Genomic DNA, 23,427 nt, shown 5'->3' on the forward strand with positions numbered 1-23,427 from the left:
ATTCCTGGATGCTCTCAAGCCACAGATGGTAATTCTTGTTATACAAGCCAACATCCAAAACCTGGTTTTAGAATTTTTCCTTTCCTCTTTCCATAAATAAAAGATTGAATCTGGAAGAGAAATATTCCTTTGAAAACAAAGCTGAAAACAGCTATTGAGGAGCTTCATTAATATGAGAGCTAAACAAAAGTAGATTTACAATCATCAAAAATTTCTGATAAAATTGATTCAAAGAAATTTTAGCTAAAATGTCTATGAATAGAAATACGTGAAAACTCAGTTACATGAAATGTATTTGTATCTATTTAAACCGGCATCTGAGTTTTGATCCTAAGTTTATATACATGTAAAAGACCTGAAGCCTATTATGTTACTAATACTTTTTAAAATTATTCTTAGTCTCTTAGATCTTTAAAGATTATTCTTTAACTGTTTGCATAATGACATGTTTTGCTGAATTCAGTTTTGGTTCCTCTGGCCCAAATGACAGTAGATTTTCTTCTTTTTCTGTGTAATATTTTCTGTGTGTTTCTCCAAGTAAGGCTCACTGTACTTGAATGGTTAAACACCCAGGGAACTGAGATTACATTTTCACAGACTTCTTATTTAACTGCAAAAAACCCCCAAAACATTGTCCTGCACTTTTGAAAGCATTCAGGTGCCATAAGGTGTGGTTAGGCATATAGTGAAATTTAAAGTCCTAGCATCTCATCACTACAGATTTACAAAGAACCTTTGGAAAATCCTTTAGGTGCTCATGTGCATCTCAAATTCTATTTCAAACTTTCAGATGTCTGATTTTTTGTATTTGGGAGTGGGTAGAGGGGTAAGAGAAAAATATTTTTGAGGTGACAATAAATATCTTAACTATCCTAGCCTGTCTAGATACTGTAGCACTGGAGACCTTCTTGCATTTTGAGTGATCTCTGTTTCTTTTGTTTTTAATGTCTAGGCTGGCCAAGCTCCACATGAGTGACTTGAACCACCTCAGACATTTCTAAATGGTACAAGCCCATCAACCTATGTGTGGACAACAGGGTCAGTCATACGACTCCTCTAGCAGTAAGTGTTAAAACTATACTGGGAGATTGAAGACCTATTGTATCTGAAGAAATCTGTATGTAGATAACTACATCTAGGAGTCTTATTCTAAAGCTGAAAGGCATCAATGGAATTGTTAGCTAGTGTACAAGGGATAATACAACAGACTGTTGAAGATTATTTTCCTTTTTCAAGAGTAAAAAACCCACAAAACTAAAAAAAGGGTCAAGTTGTTCTGGATTTATAAGCAAATTATTTTTTATCTGCATGGAATGTGAGTTTATCTCTGTTTCCTGTCATTCAAGGAAATACTACATTAATCTCTTTGGGTGATTGCAGGAAAAAGGAAATAGAAAGTAGGGGGAGAATTGGGAGTTGTAACTGTTTTTATAGGAACCACACTAAACACACTTGGAACAACAGGCACATTTCACATTCAAATACAACTACTTGTTCTGTACCTGGAAATCAGATGCATTATTCTGTGGACTGACACAGAAAGAACCACCTTTGAATGAAGTTGAGTTTATAGCAGACACTCCAAGTGCGAGATTTCGTGTTGAAATACTCATGGATGGTCCAGTGAAATGGATCTTTAAAGCCAAGGCATCAATAGTTTTTAGAGCCCTAAAAACAGAAGTTAAATTATTCTAAAACAAAAGCTTTTGACTGACAGAAACTGACTATATATCACTGGTCCTGAAACAATTTTTCAACAATACTTATATCTATGCTGTGTCATGTATCAGAAGACTTCTTTTTTTCCATCCAAATACTTTGTCTTAGTTAGGCACATTAATTTTAGTACAAGAAGAAATATTTGTGTATCTAATTTGGAAAATTCTTTTTGATGAAAATCAGAAAAGTTTGATTTTTGTGCCACAGTTGTTTGCGTGTTTGTGGAAGGCCTTACAGCCTTGCAGGTTGCTCTCAAAAGCTTGTCTCAAATGAAGAAATACTTACTCTGAAGATGAGGCTGCCAATACACTATCTGAACTGGTTAGAATATTGGAAAAAATAGTCACCACAGTAGAACCCAAAGATTCATCAATTTCTTCATCATTAACAATTTTTTTTAGCTTCTGCACAACGTCATTTACTTTGTCTGAGGTTAGCTGCTGCCCTTCACCAGTGAGATTCAGAAGCTGATTGGCTATATCAGCTGCATTTTCTGTAAACACACGATCAAGTAAAAAAGAGAAAATAATGCATTACAGTCCTGAAGTAATCTGGAAATACAAACTTTAACTCACATTGTTGAAATCTAGAGAATGTTCCGTGGTACTAGAGATGAACATAGGATTTTATCGTTTTGTCAAATTTATAGTTTTATAAAAAAAGTATATAGAACCTGCTGATTATATACTCTCCTCACTTGTAGAGTTTTTATTTTATTTTGATTTGAGTGTGTAAATCAGAACTATTATTGAAACAGTTGATTGAAACAAAAAGTAAGGAACAAAAAGTCTTTTTTGCAATGGGAAAACAATTTCACTCTTTCACTATTACTGAAAGAGTATTCACTCTTTTAAGCTTTGTGAAGAAAGTCTGACCCCACTGCAAATGTTTCAGTTCTTTCAGAGGATGGTTCTCTTACTCATCAGAGGGCTGGCAAGTATGACACACAAGAAATTTCATGAGAAGTTTCCTCCCGGTAAGGAAAGTTTTATGGTGTGTCCAATAGCAAAACATTAGTGTAAATCACATGCTAAACTGTAATTTCAATGCCACCTGGACAAAAACTAATGTGATTGCTAACCTTTTACAATATCAAACTATTTGAGATTTATTGGAATTCACAAATAAGATTTTGAAACATCAGCCTCCTTCAACCTGCAGCTGGCTGTGGGGTTTTAATGCTGTTTTTTAATAATACAGCTCTTGGTACATTTACTTTAGAATGTTCATTTTACGTGACATGATGCTCTCACATAGGCTGACTGCAAGTACTCAGTCAACTACGTTATGAAGCCAGGCTCCCTATGACACCTCTATCAATGAAAAAAGAAAAAGAAGTTTCTCCAAGAAAGCAGTTCAGAACAGGAGCATCCTTGTAGGTGCTCTGAAACACACACAAGAGTATAATTCTCTTCACTAGTTCTGACACTATAAAAAGAGGCCATAAAATTGTTGTCTTGTTATTTTATTACTCTTTTATGGCCAGAGTGACATCAAGGGGTATTTTACAAACTGAGAATAAATCTGAAAACATCTGATCGTAAGTCCAGTGAAGAGAGTGAGTGTATTTCCCCTGGCAGCTACAGGTATTGGAAACATTTAAAAATTTGTCCTAACTTGAATATCAAAAGATACCACATTCATCTACTCTTGCTTAAATTACCAGATGAGTTTGATTTATTTCAGTAGTTCATACTCAGAGCTTTTAATAGGTGAGGTGATTGAACCTGGTGCCCTACCTCAGAGTTTAATTATTTACTTGATTAGTTAGAAAGATTTTTAAACAACTTAGCATAAAGAAGAAATATATTCTTCCTTAATGTAACTTCCTTATAGGAAGCAGTAATCAAAGTCTACCATACTATTCCTTTAGCTGAAGACCAACATCAATTATACCCACCTGTGCAATTTCTAAGATCAGGCTGACCCCAGTATGATGTATAATTCTGCAGACCCAAATAGCTAAAGAGGAAAAATTACAAAATTCACATGAAATATAGTAACAAAATTACATACATATTTCATAATTCTTATGCAGGTGTCACACTCTTCTCAATTCACAACACTGCTAGCAACATGGCCCCTAGTGAAATGCAATATGAATACTTGAGAATGGCAGTATGTGATCAATTAAGTGACAGCGCTAAGAGAAAGCCTAGTTCTTGTGGACAAATTGCCAGCTGATTCCTATACTGATTTGACAAACTGCTTCAATGGAAATTCTGGTCTTTTATTTCAGGAAATACCCAAATTTTAACACAAACTATTATGCCCCTGTTATGGCCACTCAGGTGCTGTTTCTATAATTTATCCTTGATGTAAATGGCTTTGATCAAGTCAACTGCAAGCCACAATACCTCTCAGAAGAACATGCAGAGGAGTTAAGTGAAGATATAAATTATGCCATCCATGAAAACTAGGGCAAGTCAATTTCAGATCTAGATCCAAAGTAAGGGGTAGATATAAAGATGCCTTTTTTTTTTTTTTTCCCCAAGCCTTACCATAGCGAAATAACAGAATCACAGAATAGGTGAGGTTGGAAGGGACCACAACAGATCATATGCTCCAGGAACCTCCCTGCTCAAGCAGGGTCATCCTGGAGCACATGGCACAGAATTACATCCAGACAGTTCTTGAATATCTCCAGGGAGGGAGACTGCACAACCTTTCTGGGCAATCTGTTCCAATACTTGGTCGCCCTCACAGTAGGGAGGTTCTCCCTCATACTCAGGTGGAATTTCCTGTGCATCAGTTTCTGTTTGTTCCCTCTTGTCCTATTGCTTGGCACCACCAAGAAGAGCCTAGCTCCATCATCTTGACACCCTCCCTTGAGATACTTAGAGACACTGATGAGGTCCCCTTTCAGTCGCCTCTTCTTGAGGCTGAAAAGGCCCAGCTCCCTCAGCCTTTCGTAGTAACAGAGATGTACCAGTCCCTTAATCATCTTTGTCACTATGTAACAATGGCTTAAAAATTAAACACACTTTTTCTTCAGTTTTCTTTAAAGACAATCATGTTATAGAATGGCAAAGGCAGGATGGTGAATGGGAAAAACTTATTCTTTCACTCAGCACATGATAAAATAACATTATTCTTCAGCTGATCACATTTATTATAACAGCACACTAGCAGGTAACCTTCTACTCTAGGATGCACAGGACTAGAAGAAACTGTTAGAAGAGCTTCCTCTTCTTTTGAAACACATCCCACCAGTGCTCCATATTGGTAAAAGCTAGTGGAGTCAGAGGGAAGGAAAGCACAGCACAGGGCAGAACACAGTAATTTTTTTTAGGAGAAGTGTGGTACACAATCAATCAATGGTATTGTGTAGACCACAAATCAACAATAAAGATAAGCAATACTGGGACTGCAAAGGCCAGAAACCTTAATTTTTAATGATTCTGAAGCTCTGACTTAAAAACAATTTGACTTCTGCATTACTCGCTCTACAACAAAAGTTAGTCAATCAGAATTCTTTCTTGTACAAGATTAAGAGGCTGAGGAAGTGAGTTATTTAAATATAATGCAGGTTGCTTTCCTGTTTGGAACAGAACCTCAAAGCTGATTCATATCCATGTTGCCATGCTGTTTTCAAGAAGTAAGAGATCTGGTCTTCTCAGAACATGTTCCACATGCAATGTGGGTGGATAAGACTCATATATTGCCTTTAATGGTAATCACCCTAAATACTGAGGAAATCAATTAATATTGCATCTTCATAACCATGTTTAAGGCACTCAAAGGAGATCAAAGCCATAGTGTTTTGGTAATACATCAATGGAAGTAATAATATTCCCATTTTACAAATAGTAAATAGAGATACAGAATCAAAGTCCTTTGTAGACGTTTGCAAAGAAAGCCTACATTAGGGAAAATAGTCCTACACCTTAAAAACGCAAGTTCAAATCTTTAAGCATAAGATTATCCCCCCCTTCAGTTATGACTAACTACTGGCAAAATGTTTGTTTCATGATTTCTTTTACTTTTCCTGGATGAGATGAGATGTTCTGGACTAAACCAAATGCCCATCTCAGGTTCATAGATTTTTATTCTATTTCTTACACATGGGAGATCGTAGTAGTGGAGTGGCAGCAAGTGTGAAACTTCGGTTTCAGTAGAATAAATGCCATCACCAAGTGCAAGGTCCTGCATGTGGGTCGGGCAATCTCAAGCACAAATACAGGCTAGGAGGAGAATGGATTGAGGGCAAACTTGAAGAGAAGGATTTGGGGATGTTGGTTGAAGAGAATCTTAATGTGACCTGTCAATATGAGCTTGCAACCTAGAAATCCAACCGTATCCTGGGCTGCATCAAAAGCAGTGTGGCCAATAGGTCAAGGGAGATGATTCTGTCCCTTTGTTCTCATGAGACCTCAACTAAATTACTGCACCCAGCTCTGGGGCCCCTGACATAAGAGGAATGTAGACCTGTTGGAGCAAGTCCAGAGAAGGGCCACAGAGATGATCAAAGGGCTGGAACACCTCTCCTATAAAGACAGGCTGAGAGATTTGGGGTTGTTCTGCCTGGAGAAGAGAAGGCTCTTATAGAAGTCTTCCAACACCTGCAGAGGGCTACAAGAGATCTGCACAGGGACTTTTTTACAAGGGGATGTAGTGACAGGACAATGGTGAATGGTTTCAAACTGAGAGAGATTAGGTTTCAGATATTAGGAAGACATGTTTTACTTTGAGGGTGGTGAGATGCTAGAACATGTTATGCGGAGAGGTTGTGGGTACTCCATCCCTGACAGTATTCATGATCAGGTTGGAAAGGGCTCTGAGTAACTTGGACTAGTGAAAGGTGTCCCTGGCCATGGCAGGGACATTGGAATCAAATGACCTTTAAAGGTCCCTTCCAACCCAAACCATTCTATGATCCTATGACTTGAATAAAGCAGTTTCATTCTGTAAGAAGATGCTATTTTTATAGTCACTTTGAACATGCATTAATTTTGGGCCTCAAAATGCCCTACAGAAGCGTTAGATGAGCCTTTTTTTTTTTTATCAATTAAGTACATACTCTTACTGCATGTACAAAGTCTCTCATAGTATAGAAATCATCTTCCTGAAACACAATACCAGCCAATGGCAACCATTATGGAGAATGCAGATTAACTATATATCCAGAAAGTCGCATCCGAAGCAACTCATCTTCTCAGACATTTGAACACCTACCAGGTTCTTGATGCAGTCTGAACTGTGCTCCCATGGCAAAATGTGAAGTTGGTCACAGTAGGTCTGGTATCTGGCCAAAAATAGTTTGGAGGGTTTTCTTCAGCTAAACATTTTTCTGTAAAAATTAATGTTAATACCATTATTAACAGTAAATTTCTCCACCTAACCATTTTCCATTTCTTGTCCTCAGCGCAGAAACCAGTCTACGGCACAAAACTGTCTTCAAATTAAACTCTTGGTTGTTTGCTTTAAAGTGGTAATAGAAGGATGGGTAACAGGAGATCATATATGCTGCTGCTGCTCAGGGGAAACAGCTGAACACCCATGCTGCATCCATTTGCACTCCAACAGCCTCCACCTCTTCCCTTCCAAAGGAAGAGCAATTTTTGACTGGTAGTGGTTGAATGGAAAAAGATGACAGCTAAAAAGAGATAGGTTAAGGACAGCAGCTGGCAGGAGAACAAACAGCATTGAAAAGTGCGGATGAGGGGCCTTGGAGGTCCAAAAGGGAGGTAATTTTAGCTCTGGTTGTAGAACATACTTCGTCATCCTCAAACTATCAGAGGTCCTGTCAGGAGCTGTCCCAGCCTCTGAATCAGACAGCAAAACACTGACTAAAGCAACCCAGACAACTATGTTCGTGTTAAAATGATATCTTGACCATGGCTCTCTGAGATTAGTGGAACAATGAAGCTTATGGGGACAATTTAAAATCTCAAATAGTCATACTATTTGGAAATGTGCGATTACTTCAACACAGAAGATGCCTATTTATAGACAAGCAAACAAAATTTGTTGTGTAACAAAGCCAAACACTACTTACCCACTGGATCAACATCCACAGTATGAAGTTTATATCCTTCTTCTATAGTTCGATTATTACTTATTAGCTTCTGTCGGATGTCTTCCTCTTCTAAATTGATGTTGTTGGTAGCATTATAAACCAGAAGAGCCAACACACCAAAACTGCAAGGAAAAGTATCCAAGTGTTTGAGTCAGAACAGCAGAGGCCAAATGCGTGGAAATAAAAATATCTGACAAACTCTAGTTTTCTGAGTATAGAACAGTGTCACCATCACAGTGTTACACATTATCTGTAAATTATTTTTATATATAAGGCCACAATAAGAAAATACGGTTGGGAAATTTCATCTTCTGGTTACCATTAAAGAAACATCTCATTAAAAGAGCTAAGAAATGTTTTCAGAGAAGTTAGATTATTTTAAAAGCTATTAAAAGATGAAATCATAGACTTGTGAGTTCTAAATGGGCCCTAATTATTTTAAAAATCTGTTTGCTGATGGCTTAGAAACTTAAGAGCTGATTCATCCTACCTTCAGAGGATCTACCTCTACATTGACTACACAGGAAGACTAGAAAATTAACAAAGAACAGATACCTAACACTTAAATCTCTAGATTCTAATGGAATAAAAAACACACTTCTGAAGCTTTTAGACGTAATTACAAAAGTCAAGTTGCTCAAATGAGTAATTCAAATCTGAGCACTAATAGTTGTTTTGTACTGTGGCCCACTGCTACTTTCTTGGGCATAAGAAGTAGTTCAAAGTGCCCAAGTCTCTTTCCTGTGAGAGAAATAAAACAGTCCCCACCCTTGTCCAAAAACATAGCTTTTCTGGAAGGGAAATCATGAACAGCAAAGCAGTTCTAGTAGGACAAAGAAAATAAACCCACAGTGGAAGGCCCAGAAGTTTCCTCCTGGGACACAAAGAAACATGTTGGAGATGAGAATATGTTGGTACCCAAGAGCATTGCTTGGCTCTGGCTAGTAGGACATGACGCCACTAAAGTATGGAACACTGGATCTCCATGCAAACTAAAATGTGAAAAAAAGGAAAAAGCAAACCTTCTTTAGTCTGTCTTCATCTTAGCCTTGCCCTTGGATACCCATCAGCCTGAATAAAGACAGACCTTTGCAGTGTGTGAGCCATTCCTGGCAACCTGAGAAGCAGCAGCACTGCCAGCACACACACTGTGATCATGGCACAAACTGATCAGAGCTGCCTTCACCTACAGCTCCCAAGTGCAAGAAAGCAACAAGAAAGCTAAAGGATCTTGTGGTCTAAAGAAAGAAGCACAAAAAATCTATAGGAGTGCTGGAGAGGGCTAGTAAGGTTTTCAGGTACTGCTTTCTAGACAGACAAGGACTTCAACTCAAAAAAAATCTTCCAGAAAGACATCCTCATGATGACAGCTCAGAACTGTACTTTCCAGAGGTGCCTTATATAGTACAGTATAAAACTACAGCTTAGTGTACAGATGTTGCTCTAAGATGGTAGATTTAACTCTCTTTCCGTCAGGCATCATTCTGAAAACTGAGCTACTCCAGCCAAGAATTCTGCAGTACTCTCTCATTACTGAAATGGCATTAAAACAACTGGTATTAGAAAATAACCTCAGTCTAGAAAACAACAACAACAACAACAACAACAAAACCACAACAAAAAAGAAAAGCAAATTCCAAACCTCATAAAGAAATTACAAATGTGAACTAAATACTCCACACATTTAACTTTTGTAGATGTAAATAAATAAGTAAATAAATATACACCATCCCTGGTTGTTTGTTTTCTTTTATTGGTTTTGAACGCCAGCACACTTTTCTTTTTTCTTGGCATATTTACTGTTTTACTGGTAATGTTACTGGAGAAGAAAGATAAAAATGTGACGACCTGCCGGCTTGGCTTGCCTTTTTCATAGAGCATGTATTTTAGCAGAGAAATGACAACTATCCCTGGCCAGGTTGCTCCTGCCCTGCTCCCAGATATACTGAGTTCCTCCTAACATTTCTTTCGTCTCTGTGGAGTGTTTAACATATAAATGGCAAATAGCCTCTAGTAGGGTAGATATGCATTAGGAGCCTTTTGCTGTATACCTCGGGTATATTACAAAGCACAAGTTTATTGTGGCATTTATTTTTAGCAGAAGCATGGAAACTGCCTAGAAGACTGCCAATTCCTTCAGCCCTTCAGTACTTCAGCCCAAGTCTCCTGGCACTTAACCATTTTTCCTAAAAGATCCTGGCTTCACTTGTCTATTCCCTTTACTTCAGAAGAGGAAAACTTAATATATTGATGCCACTCCCTACCTCAGCACTCTGGCTGCAAAACAGAAGTTCTGAACAGTCACTGCTACTGTTAAACTGCCTGTTTCAGGACTCCCAACTAACCAAAATGATATTTAGTATCCATAACGGTGCAGAGGGATAATAGTAATAAAATAGAATGTATAATGATAGATGAGGTAGAACTGGTTGCAGTTATCTTGAAAAATTATAGAGGAAAGTATTGATAATGAAGTGCTGATAAAAATAATCTCTTAAACCGATCTGCTACTTGTTTTCTGAGAAAATCTTAGATTGCAAGTCATGTATACTGTATAATAAGAGCCTACTCCATAATATGATGTAAAAAAGTCTATAAATTTCTCAGAATGACTCATGCTAGCTTCCCAAAGTAAATAAATACCTTTTAACTTGACAGCTGACGCAATAAGAAGCTGAGTGCTTCCTTCCACTTTTGTCACACTCAGATCCCAGAAAGAAAACATTTTAATGGTGAAGAACAAATTCTCGATTTGGGAAACAGTAGGTCTACACTCAAATAAATGGCAACACTGCCATGCTCTGCCGGTATCACTGGATTTGCTATTTATTGTGTGCCATATAAAAGCAGATAGATTCTCACAGCAGTAATCAATTATAAATTACACATTATCTACAGTAAGATGTACTTCCAGCATTATAGCTATCGCTATTAAAAAAAATGGACTGTAAAGTATGTAAACACAGTGGGGATAAGTATGTTTCTCTTTTATTTGATTGAAATGGTGACAGCTGGAGCAAGCAGGAAAACAGGGGAAGACCAGTGTTTCTCCCACTTTGTCCTGGTCTGTTGAGCTAAGCTGGCTCAGAGAAAGGAATTTACTAAGCTTCACCCTCATCAGAGGCACAGGAGGCGGTGGTGGAGCCTGCACTGCCATGGCTTGTACCACAAAGCCAGCTTTATTCTCTGGCAGCGTGACTCAGAGCTATTCCAGGACAGTGTGCCTACACACACGCTGTGGTCTCCCTGCTACACGATGTGAGGAGCCTGAAGGAAGGATTAACAAACCATGTGAACCGTGCAGCACAGACTGTCTTGTACCTGAAGAGATGTGGTTGATAATTAGCAATGCACATTTCTCCTTTTCTGTTGTACTAGACAGGCTGAACCAGTCCTGAATTACTGTTGTTGTCAAACTGTTTCACAAGTCACTATTAATTTCTACCACAGTTAATGTTACTTGATTTAAAGAATATAAGGAATAATTTTTAAAGAAGCTAAGTACTCAGGGAATCTAAATTTCCACTCAAAGTCACCAGGAATGTCATTGCTAACTACCTTGGTGTATTTTAAAAAGTTTTCAGATGTCAACATTAAATTCTTTATCAATCTTGCTGTTATGTTGGGAAGACAAGCAACGATGGGTCAAGACTGGCAGCACAGGCAGGCCCACAGAGTCAGCTGTGAACAGTACTACCTTCTTCACATTAACCAGATAGACAAAAAAAGAGCTGACTATTGTTTAAGTCACTCAGTGAAGATGCAACACAAAGAGCAGACAAAATGTTAGAAAACACACAGAATGAGACACAAATAAATAAGAAAGTAGAGGGAAACTAAAAGCATTCCACAAAAGCATCTGAGTTTTGGATAAATTTTTACTTGAGGTGATTTTGACTGCAATACTATTAAAATGTTCAGAATAGAGAGCAAAAAACTATGACTCAGCATAACATAGACATTCAAAGTAATGCCAAGGATAAAGAGTTACCTTTCTCAGGAGAAGGTGATGTTATAGTTAAAATATAAAATCTGAGCTTTCAGGACACAAAACTAAAAATTGAAGCTACTTTTTGCACTATTAAAAATAAAAGTATCCTAGGCCTTCCTTTTTTAGTTAATGACCGTTGTAGCAGAACAGTGTTACAAGCACCCTGGTCATTCATCTGTGCCTGTCCTTGTGTCTCTGGGCCTTGCTGCTCCTTGCAGATCTGGTGTGGGAATACAATCAACTACGGTTTTTCAACAGAAGGCACTTATGATATGTGATAACTTGGTATGAAGGCTATTCATTATTACAGAATGTTGCAAAGAGACAAAATAGAAAGGGCTGGAATCCCTCACATTTAACATCTGGTCTTTGCTGAAATGAGTTTTTGGTTACCCTTGAACTGTGTTCTGAAATGACGTAGAAAACCCCCATTCCCCATTCCTCATTCCCCAATGCACTACTTTCCTAAAAATGTCATCTAACAATGTCAGATCTACATTAAATCTAATTAAAGTGAGTGGAAAGATAAAGGAAGCAACTGGAAGCTGGACCAAGAGCAAGAAGCTTCAGCAAGACATTAAGAAGGGATCATCCTTCAGTCACTTGAAAGGAATTTCCAACCTCCTCTATCTGTGATGAAGGCTTTTTTTACACATCATGGACACAAGATGCCAGCAAGCCACTGTGGAGAAATCTGAGGATTTCTGCTTGGTGCTTTGTTAGTTGGTTCTTCAAACAGAAATATTATATGTAATATATACATTATGTGGCATTTAAAAATGTTTCTCAGCCATGGCAAAGGTTGTCCACTACTGCCTTCAGTAACAATGAATGCATGGAGTAGAGGTGGGCCAGGTCTAAGTTGTTCCTAATACCTCACCAGTAGAAACCAGAACAATTTTTAAAACAGGAGTAGACATCCCAGATATGTTCATTTATAACAAGAACAACATAATTATTTTATAACAAATAATTTGAAGTAATCTACAAAGAATGTAAAAAGCCTAAAACTCACTTAGGACTAGAAAAGCAAAACTGTGCTGCTCTGATGATCCTAACTCCTGCCTAAAACTATTACACAGTCTAATTAACCTAAGTTCTATCCAAGTGCATTAAACTTTACATTAGGAAACACAACACCCAAAAACATGGCATGCAGGATTCTGAATGTGCCTCACTGACACTGGTGTTAAAACTCTCACAAACTTCAAAAAGCAGGACTAGGCCTGGGAAGTTCTGATTTCTTCCTTTCCTCTCTATTTTCATTCCTAAGAGAAAAGATTTCTGTTTAGGTTTATTAGTCTTTGCACCACGGCTACCACTGTGGTTTTTAATTTGGATGAGATGTTTAACAGCACTAACATTAATGTTGTTTCCCATAGCAGAAGCAATTAAGCACTAGAAATAGCCCAAAATTATGACAATCAAGAAGTGGAAGTTGGAAAAAGCATAAACTTACTTGTATGTTAAGTGGAGAAAAGTTTATAAATTAATTGGGGCCTGAATCCTCAAAATTACTTGCAAAATAAAAGAAGAAAGGAGAAGCAGGGGAGCTGAGCTGTTTATTAAAGACCAATTTCCCTATTGTGAGGCAGCACTATATAGTCATCTGACAAAACATAGGATCAAGTAGGGCCCTTCTGGGAAAAGGCTGTGGCAGCAGTCACAGGAAGCTTTGACAAAGCTGCAGAGTCATAAAAGGCAACGAATTAATGAAAGAAGCAAACACATTTATAGTTTAACCACATAAAATCCATAAATTGGTTTCACTTTCAAAGGTTTGTGCAAAAACAATGGGGAGAAAGAGCTATGTCCATAGGCCATGCTGAATTCCTGTCTATTTTGAACAGTTGCCCCCTCGTTAGGAGATGGAAACAGTATGACCAAAGTCAAAAATGAAACACAAAGTCAAATTTAGCCGTGATAAAATTCTGTCTATTAAAGTAGTTAATAATCTACCAGAGTATTAACTTGATATATACTGCTGTCATCCAGAGATGTCACAGTATTAAAGGCGCTGATAATAATATGCACATTTGGACTTGGCACTCTGTCTTTCATCACCAGGTACACAAACGCCTAATAAGAATGGTGTACTTTGGATTTCTGCAGCACACAGAACACAGCAATGAAAGAGTAACAACCCAGTTCAATAATTTTGTTTTGTTTTGCTGTTCTACAGAATGCAGTAGAGTTTAAAGTATTTTTTTGGAAACCACCTATTTTTAACGTGACAAAAAAAGCCAGCTTCCTACCTCCCACTTCAAGCTTCTATTTCTTCTCTGAATCATTCTCTCTAACCATTATTTCTCTTTCACATGCAAGAAGACTAGTTGAGGAGACTGACAACTGAAGTTCCTTGATAAGTTAGCAGTGTGGTGAATTAGGGTGAAGCAAAGCAAAATGCATAGAAAAGGCCAGGGAAGGTTGCTTTGTTAGTTGATTTTTTTTACTGCTGTATAAAATACTAACCCAAAAGGAAAGGAAAACAAACATACGTGATCTGAATGATAAGAATATGATTCATGTAAAGAGAGGAAAAATCTTCTCAAAGAGCAATTTTAAAGAATTATGATAGTGCCTTAGAAATAAGAAGGCTATGATCTTTTCCCTTAAGAAAAGAGAAATAAGGCTTAGTAGTTAAGAGTTAAGACTAAGATGTTAACTTCTGTAAAAGATAAAGATAAGGCTATGATAGTTATGGCTTAGGTCTTAAATTTTAACTGTGGAGTGAATTTCTGTTCAGATGAACATGAAGGTAAATAGAATAAGAAGTACTTAAAAACTAAGTAGAATGTCTTAAGGCTGCAACAGACTTGTTCTTGACTACCCAAAATGGAAAAATAAGAAAATACTTGGATGACTATTCACAGAAATAAATTATAGGGATATTTATTTAATAGTAACTACATGAAATCACACTGTGAACAAGTTCCATATAGCCATAGCATTTCAGTGGATCATCTGGGCAGTGAGAAATTGTCCTTACTTCCATCAAGTTTTAAGAACTTCTAACCTTTAACTGTTAATTTTTTATACTCTGAAATGTTACCCTAGTGTCCTGTAGGATTTCCTAAGAATCCTATACAGTAAGAACCGAAAAAGTGGAAAATCTAACAAAGAATTTTGAAAGCAATAAATGGGAAGCGGTAAGAAAAAAAGGTTTGCTTTCTGGATCTTCAACTTCCTTGCAAAATCTAGAAACCTCAAAGACCTGGCACTCTGGTTACTAAAGCCAGGAACATGAAAGACTACTGGGAAGCTGATACTTCTTTTTTTTTTTTTCATAAAGGAAGGACATACAGGCATACATATAATCTCAGAAGAACTAAGACTGAAAGCTGTTTTAACCAGCTTTTCTCACATCTCTTCTGTAAGAGGTAAATGATGAATGAAAATGTATGCAAGACATGAAAGATATACAAAAAAAGGCAAAAAATTACTGTGTTTATATATTCCTATATACTTATATGTATAATAGGTGTAATTTTTGTTAGTCACCTATCATGTAGCTCACTTAAATTTTTAGTTATCCCTGTGTTACCACAGTGGGGTTTCTAGGCTGGGTTGAATCTTGACTTCTTTTTTTGTTTTGTTTTCTAAGTTTTTGTTTTCTAAGTTTCTAAGTTTTCTAAGTTTCACTAAGTTTTCATTTCACTCCTGATTATTTGGAGAACATTAACATTTTGTGTGACATGATCAACACTTATACTAAATTATCCAGAATGATGGCAAAATGACATTTGACCTTGACACAAAGTGCACTAGAGCCTACAAGAAGATTAACTTCTCATTAGACCAGGTCTCCCTTGACAAACTTTATGGCATATTATGAACATGTAATTCTATTGCCTCTGAGATTACGTATGATGAGCAAAATAAATAGAAACGGGGATACTTCCCCATAAGAATAATACATTAAGAGAAGTAATTTAGTGGCGTGTTCACTGTATGACAAAACGGTAGGAACAGGAAAGGGAAAGGGAAATTACTAGAATAATTTCTCCCTCCACCTTTTTTTAGTAGACCAGGGAAACAAAAAAAAAATCCAGAGGATAAGATAGTGGGAAGGTGAGATGAGAAGTAATCAGGTGTGCAGCTGGGCTGCTAGCCTCATAAAAGATGCAGGAATAAGGATGGGGAAAGCTTAACATTCCTCAGCCGTCTTGGATTGTTGGTAAGACCTGAGGTATGGCCTCCACTTGAAAGACATTGCTGGCATAACCATATAGTTTAGAAGTGGGAAAAAAAATCCTACCCACATCACTACACCCTACTGTAAATGTAGGTCAAGCAGCAAAATAGCCCATTCAGACACTGGGCTTACAGTGTACCAGTTAAATGGTTTTTGCCAATAAAAGCTGTCTTTCTGCTGTGGCTACGTGGGAAGTAGATACTACCTTTTACAGATCTTTTCATATCTAGGTAAACTCTGTAAGAAACTGGAAGCATCATTAGCTGCTTCCTCATGGTAAATTGGGAATATCGGCCTATCTCTGAAATTAAAAACCAGCTCTTACTACCATTATCATGACAGTTCTCAAGAGTAAGCAGTTAAAGTCCTTTTCTATGGGACTTTTACCTACACTGTAAACAGGTACATCCCATACCCTTTTATTGCCCCATCCTCGCAAGACTAATGATGTTTTGGTTTCCTCTCCTTAATTTGGTCTTAAGATTCCCTCCCTCCCCATACATCCCTCAGAAATCAGCCTGTTGCTTTCAAAGAAACCCCCAGAGGGCAAATTTTCAGGGGGTGTGACCCATCTAACTTTCTTTGGCTGCCTTTGAGGCTGTTCCAACTCCAGCGCCTCAAAGCCCAGCAGAAGCCAGGAAACGAGAGCATATGGTAAATAGTTTAACTCACACTAGTTTGGCTTTCAATTCTAACATGAGTTCTCAGTGTTTTGCGTCTAGTAAGATGTCTATTAACTCAAAAGGCTCCAGTTAAAGAGAACAAATGCAGTGACAGTGGACAGATACCAGTGTCTCACAGCTTGTTGCTTAAGAGAGCTGTATCGCACCTCTGTTCAGTTCTGTGATGGATGAAACCTGAGCTCTGAAAAAGATGATCTGTTAAGGTTTAAAGTACAGGAGGTTTAAACTAAAACAAACATGATAACCAGTATTAGGTTTCTAAGCACATCCAGAGCACTCAGCTTGTCAGCAGTCATATATTTACAGACTTGCAGCATATGCCAAATAAGAGACAATGAATCCAATCATAGACAATAAAGCCTGTTGTAAAGCCACTTGTAATAGCAGCTGTTGCCTCTATTAAGAAAAAGTCTTTAAACAGGTTACCTTTTAATACTTCTTTTTTCTCTTACTCCCTCTTTTACAGAGCCTGGGTGGATGCTATAAAAGAAATAGATATTAATTAGAGTGGGCTAATTAATTAGAGTGGGCTAATTCTCCAAAGGAATACAGTATAAACATCTTCCTCCTTAATTTACCTGATGTTGACCACATATACAGTGTAATTCCAGTTCTGGAAAGTACGGTTCAGCTGAAAAACAGGAAGAGATTGATCACATGAACAGTGAGATGTTAATGGGGCTCTTTGTTGCTTAAGGCACAGTTAGAATTTCACCCTTCTGCCCCTTGAGAAATCCCCTTCAGTTTTGCAAAGCAAAGACAACACTCTCATATTTCAGTGAGGTGAATGTTGTATTACATGTACAACTCGTAGTGAGAAATGTGACCTTTTTTATGGACAGAAGGAAATCTCTATAAGGTCATGACACAGTGAATAGGTGAGTGCACAGGATACTGACCTTTCCCTTTTCTCCCCTCTTAAATTCTTAGGAACACTTTGATAAGAATAGACTTCAGGTAAATTTTCACCTGCCAGTCTTCAAACTTGTGAAGATCTTCTTTTCAGATCTTTGTACTATTTATTCTGAGAACAGAGTAGCTGCTCGGATTTCCTCTCGAGAGACACTTTTGCATACTCTGCTAGGGCCAAGTGACACCTTTCTAGATTCTTTGGCTCAGGCAATTTAAGTACTTTGCCTGGCTACTGATGCTAAGAGAACAACCTTGGCAGGTGTGGATGACTGCATTTCTGATTTGTACATTACTATAGCTGGTCTGCCTAGCTCCAGAGTTATTAAAAGAAAAATAAAGAATAGTTTCCATATATTCATGATATATTTTCATGTAACTAGTTGTATAAAGACTACTTACAAATTGTGTGAGTGCGACTATGTGAACTATCATAAGAACAGAGAATATCTGTATTCAGACAGGAAGAACTTTCAGAGACAAGAACTTCAAGAATCCTCCACCTGGAGGGCCCAAAAAGGAGCTTATGCCTACTAAAATGGGCTGAAAACACAGAGACTACTAGAATCCTTAGCAACTGACCCATGGCAGAAGCCTTCTGAAGTAGAGAACATGAGGATAAACTGGAAAAGTTTATTGCCTCACAAAAATCAACACTGCCTGGCTTTCTTAATCATTTCTTTCACCATATAACTTCAAAACCACATTAGCATTTGGGCAGAAGAATTTTGTCCTGTACAGTGATGTTGGAACTCAGACATCTATTGCTTTCAGTGGACAATTCTGATTTCTCCATGCTTTTCAAAATCTCACCTATTATCTGCATTTCTTAAGAAGTGGAGACATTCCAAAATTTTATCGATAGAGCTGAAGAGCCCCAGTTTGACAGAGCTGAATTCACTACTGCACAAATCAATAATAGAAAAATATTTAGGGAACACATACTAACAGTTTATTTGGTAGACTGCTTTTTTCCTTTTCCAACTGATAACACTGATGCACCGGCTTCATATATGTAATCACACAGGAAAGAAAACTTACCCATTCTGCAATGACGTCATGTACTTTTGACACTGAGTTGGAGTTGGAACTAAAGACAGTTATAGATATCCTGTAGAATAGCCCACCTGTCCATTAAAAACAGCATTATAATGTTAGAAACTGAGAAAATGTACCTTTCTAATAATGAGACTTTAGTTTCATGATTAATATAAAGATTAGACTGAACCTCATATACAAGGACACCTCAGGCTCTTGTTGGCATTATAAAGTTCAAAGTGAACGAGGCCTGCAGGTTTGGGACCATTCTCACTAGTCCTGTTGATTTTGACAAGAGTTCCCTCCCCCTTCATATTTTCAGAGACATTTGAAATGTGACATGGAAATTCACAGACAATATATATAAAAATATTATTTTGCATATGCCTCTAATGTGGTGTGTTAAAGCAATATTGTAAAAGTGCCATGAACTAAAAACCTGTTATAATTAATGAAATTTGTAAAAGCAGATAAATACTACTCTAAGTCATATTGTTATAACTCAGAATTGAACCACTGAAGGTTACATTTAAAACTTTGTGAGAGCAGATGAAGCTTATCAATTAAAAGTAAAAAATTAACTGAGGACATTGGACTAGGTGTGAGAAGCAACATACAGCTCTTGTTTCCAGTCTTGGTCTCAGGCCTGGTGATGGCCAGAGAGCAGATGAACTCACATTAGCTTTACAAAGCCGGCAGCTGAACAAACCATCTTGCAGTCACAAAATGTGTAACACTTGGCTTGGTGCAATTTTATATTCAGAAAGCTGTTTTGAAATGTCACTGGGCAAATATAAATTCTCTTTAAGCTCATGAGTGGGTAGGCAGCATTACAAGATTTTACATCTAATAAATAACATCAAATCATTTCATGGTTATGCTGCGTGCCAAAAGTCTGTACTTCTCACAAGTCACTTTTTTTTCATTAAGCTACTAAAAAGTCTGTAAGGTCTAGCTGAATAAAATTTCCCAGGATGTGGGGGAGGTTTAGGAACTTCTGGATGAATTCACTTGCATGTATGTGCATGTGTGGCATGGTTTGGTTCAGGGTTGTTACCAAACAAAGTTGTGGGTCTTGATCACAGACACATGTATTCATATAATCCTCTGCAAATCTTACAGAGACACTACACAGGACAGAACAGGGCATGACAATAATTATACAGAAATCCCTTTCTGCCTCCGGTTGTAAAGGAACTGCTCTATCTTTCTGAATCTAAATAAAAGACCTTTAATTCTAAGTGGAGCAAACATCATAATTTTACAACTTCGTAGATAATTATTGTGCAAGAGCTCGAAACAGAAGTATCTGGAAAGAAAATCTGAAGCCAGCATTTTCCAATTTAATTGTACATTTATTGGATGCTATCCTATTCATGAGATGGCTTGAGTATTATTCTTTCTTTTCAATATGGAATTAATCATATGAACACTGAGACTAGTATGAAAATTCTTCTATGATAAAATACTAAGGAAGATGGTTTACTAGTTACCTTCTTTGGTAAGCTATGATTAAATTTTATATATGAGTAGAATGAACTTATTTTTTGATTTGAAGTCTTTTTTTCCTCCCTTAACTCAGGAGATACATAAATTTGGTGTACACTTCAATCTGAAAATGTATTTTACTTTTACATTATTATTGTGATAGTTTCAAATTAAAAAGAAACCCATGAAAAATTAAGTCTTTGGAAGTAGAAAATTGGACTTTGCGCAAGTTGAAAACACTCGTAAGACCTGGATCTCATTTATATGTATTATATCTCTCTATATACACATATCAGTTTTAAATCTATAATGTATATGTGCTATACAGCTACACACATACAGAAAGTGTTCAATATATATATTCTGACACATTCATATATAATTATACATATATATTATATATATATATTATAACCTTATTCAGATAATGGATAAAACCACCTCAATATAGGAATATGAAAAGTATATTTAAAATCATAGTAAGTACAAAATAGTCAGTAGCTTGGAGATCTCCACCAGATAGTGACTCAAAGCATGGTTTTAATGAGGTGAAAAAAAGAACGAGAACAAAGAACTAATCTATATTTTAAAACACTCTCAGGAGACTGCGGTGGCTGATAGTAAAAACTAAAAATTATTTCTCACTCTCCACATTAAACTGTGGAAATCCCACCTGAAATGCTGACTGAAAAAGACAATATGGGTACAAAATTGATGAAAAGTAGCCAAAGACAATTTGAAAAAAAAAAAGATGACATCAATTCTCTCCACACCCATCACCAACTACAAAAATACAAAAATCAATGAAATATCACTATTTTTCCTTAAATTCTGTCAGGCAAATTATCTAAATTTGACTAAATAAAATTACTTTTTAAAAAAATCTTTGATTTTTGAAAGTAAATTCCTAAAAAACATGTTAGTGAAAAACATTCATACAATCCTAAACAATAAAATGGCATAAAATTATATAAAATATGTGGCAACCAATACATTATCCACACAGTGTCATGAAAGTTGTTTTAGAGAAGTACACAAGTATTAGAAATCATGTTAATGACATATACTATCACTAAGATGTTACAAATTCCCTTCTATTGCAATTAAATTATTATTCCAAAACATCTTCAGATGCTAAATGGACATATATCTAAAGGATGAAAGACAGCTACTTCTATGTTCATTCTACAAACTGAACATGTAATAGATAACATGATGCTGGGCTTTTTCTACATCTGACTAATCTAATGGCTTGATATACTGTAGGTCACCTCAGGTCGACACAGGCAGCCAGGGTCACTGAAGGACACACATAAACAAGACAAAAGGAGTGCAGCAGAGCTAGTAAGGTGACTCAGTGGTGGGCAAGGGGTGCTGTTTTGGCTTGTCCCATATGATAAATTGGCCAAGGAATGAACATGTGCTGAAACTGATGACTGATGGTATGTTTCAGCAGAAGCTGGTGTTTGGGGCTGCATGAGAGAGCGATCGATGGCTGCTGCAGTAGCTCTTGTCAGAGTGCCTGTCAAAATGGTCTCTCTGTGCTGAATAACAACTCTACTATATGAAAATGGTAGAGGTATCACATCAGTCATTACTGCAGTTCTGGATGACTCCAAAATAGAAGAGCTATTTGCAAAACATGCATAATCAGCATTTTCAAAATCCAAGACATGAATAGTAACAATATTCAGAGAAGACATTCCTTCTCTGTCCTTGCTGAAGGATCCATACACCTCCCCTTTTGAATCCCATTCAGAAATCCTCAGTATGCTTGTGGGTCTCAAAACAGCAAAATTCCTTATGTCTTCATTATTGTCAATAAATTCTTGTTCTACTGCCCACAGAGAGACTGTCCACTTGATTTTCAATGGAGTTTTGTCCTAAAAAAGTTTGATAACTTCTCAGTATCTCTGTTGTTGGAAAGCTTAAGTCTTCTACATCCCACTGAGGAATCAGGCTTGGAGAAACTGTATGAAGATAGTTCTGAAAATTTTGTGGGAATGGGGGTGTGGAGTAGCTGTTAGGAGGTACACTGACTCTGAATTTTGAGTCTGCATGAAGAAGGTGCCTTAATTCCAAAGACAATGTCATTGGAATAAAGTCAGAACTCACTGAACAAATGTTTTTTAAAGATCTGCATCTATTTGAACTTCACTTCTTGCTTTATCAGTTGTATTTGTTACAGCATCATTCTCTGAAAGACTTTGAGACTATGATGTTCTGTGTGTTTTTGTACTGCTTATCAAACTCTTAACTATGCAATTAACCGGAGATCCCGGTGTACTGATCAAGAAAGAAGTTTGCAAATCCCTTGAACAAGAAGGCTGGGTTCCTGAACGTGTTGGAAGGACAGAAACAGGCTGACACCTGTTGTTTAGGAAAGTCATACTGGTTTGATCACTTACTGTGTCAATTTGAATTTGTATTTGCAAACTATCAAATAGTTCATTGCTGAGTGCAATTGTGATATTGCCCTGCCATTACTTTCTGAAATTCTCTTTGAAATACCTGGAATAAATTATCTGAAGATTTGTTTTTCCAAAGCTGATACATGACTACAGAAATTAATTTCTTCAGCTTTGTGCCCTCCTAATCTAATAGCAGATGTTTGCTGAAAGATACTGTTAGACTTAGCACATGAACTAATGGACAGCAATCCCTCTGTTGGAGAAGAAAGTAGTATATTGAGAACCACTGATTTTCTGATGGCTTCCCAGAAAATACTTGAGGTGCTTCTTCCAAATGATGGGAAACAGTCCAGAAACTTGCTCTTAAAGAGGGGGAAATATCTACATATTTGGTTGGAAAATCTAAGTAACCTAAGTTCCAGTAGTTGCCAACTGGATTCATGTTCCCTGGTTCTAATATGGAAAAAGCTGACTCTTCATTTTCATTACTATCATGAAATGCATCTAAATTGTTCTCCAGTACTACCATTTCTGATGGTCTTGCTGGGCTTTTGAAAGTATGGATGTTGTAACTAATGAAGTCAGTAATTACTATTAGATATAAATACGTTATCACTTTCCAAATACCTGTCAGTCAACTGTTGCTGATAAACAGGCAGGGTCATTACAACACAACTGCTGAGCTTGTGCAGCCTGGTCCTACCAGAAGTGCTGAAAATGTTAGTAGCTGTCTACTGGGTCCTAGGACTGAACTTGTCAGTTGGGTTTGCACATGGAGTGTCTACAGAGATTAAATTTGTAATGCTCCTGAGTGTTTTTCCTCAATATACGTAGATTTTCTAAACTGATATGCACTGCTTGCTGCTAACATAGAAGAAGTTTTCCTATCAGCATTGCCTTCTATCATTTCCATAGAAAGATTTCCAGGTGCCAAGTCTAGCAAATCTAGCCTACTTTTTTGGAATGGTGATTTC

At 37.1% G+C, this 23,427-nt stretch overlaps 1 protein-coding gene across 4 annotated transcripts in view; it reads right to left on the reverse strand.

The window, feature by feature from the left end:
• Positions 1-23,427, reverse strand: part of ADGRG6 (adhesion G protein-coupled receptor G6) — a 105,468-nt gene that overhangs the window by 25,867 nt on the left and 56,174 nt on the right. For all 4 annotated transcript variants that reach the window (XM_050316842.1, XM_050316841.1, XM_050316843.1 and 1 more), the window contains 8 exons: positions 18,558-18,643; positions 17,186-17,238; positions 17,034-17,087; positions 7,718-7,860; positions 6,895-7,009; positions 3,620-3,681; positions 2,005-2,212; positions 1,503-1,668 (listed from right to left, as the gene is read on the reverse strand). In XM_050316842.1, the coding sequence (XP_050172799.1) occupies positions 1,503-1,668; positions 2,005-2,212; positions 3,620-3,681; positions 6,895-7,009; positions 7,718-7,860; positions 17,034-17,087; positions 17,186-17,238; positions 18,558-18,643 (887 nt within the window). The remainder of the gene's footprint in view (positions 1-1,502; positions 1,669-2,004; positions 2,213-3,619; positions 3,682-6,894; positions 7,010-7,717; positions 7,861-17,033; positions 17,088-17,185; positions 17,239-18,557; positions 18,644-23,427) is intronic.

This window comes from Myiozetetes cayanensis, unplaced genomic scaffold, assembly GCF_022539395.1.
Source record: "Myiozetetes cayanensis isolate MyiCay16 unplaced genomic scaffold, myiCay2020 scf2-11, whole genome shotgun sequence".
NCBI classification, from domain to species: Eukaryota; Metazoa; Chordata; class Aves; order Passeriformes; family Tyrannidae; genus Myiozetetes; species Myiozetetes cayanensis.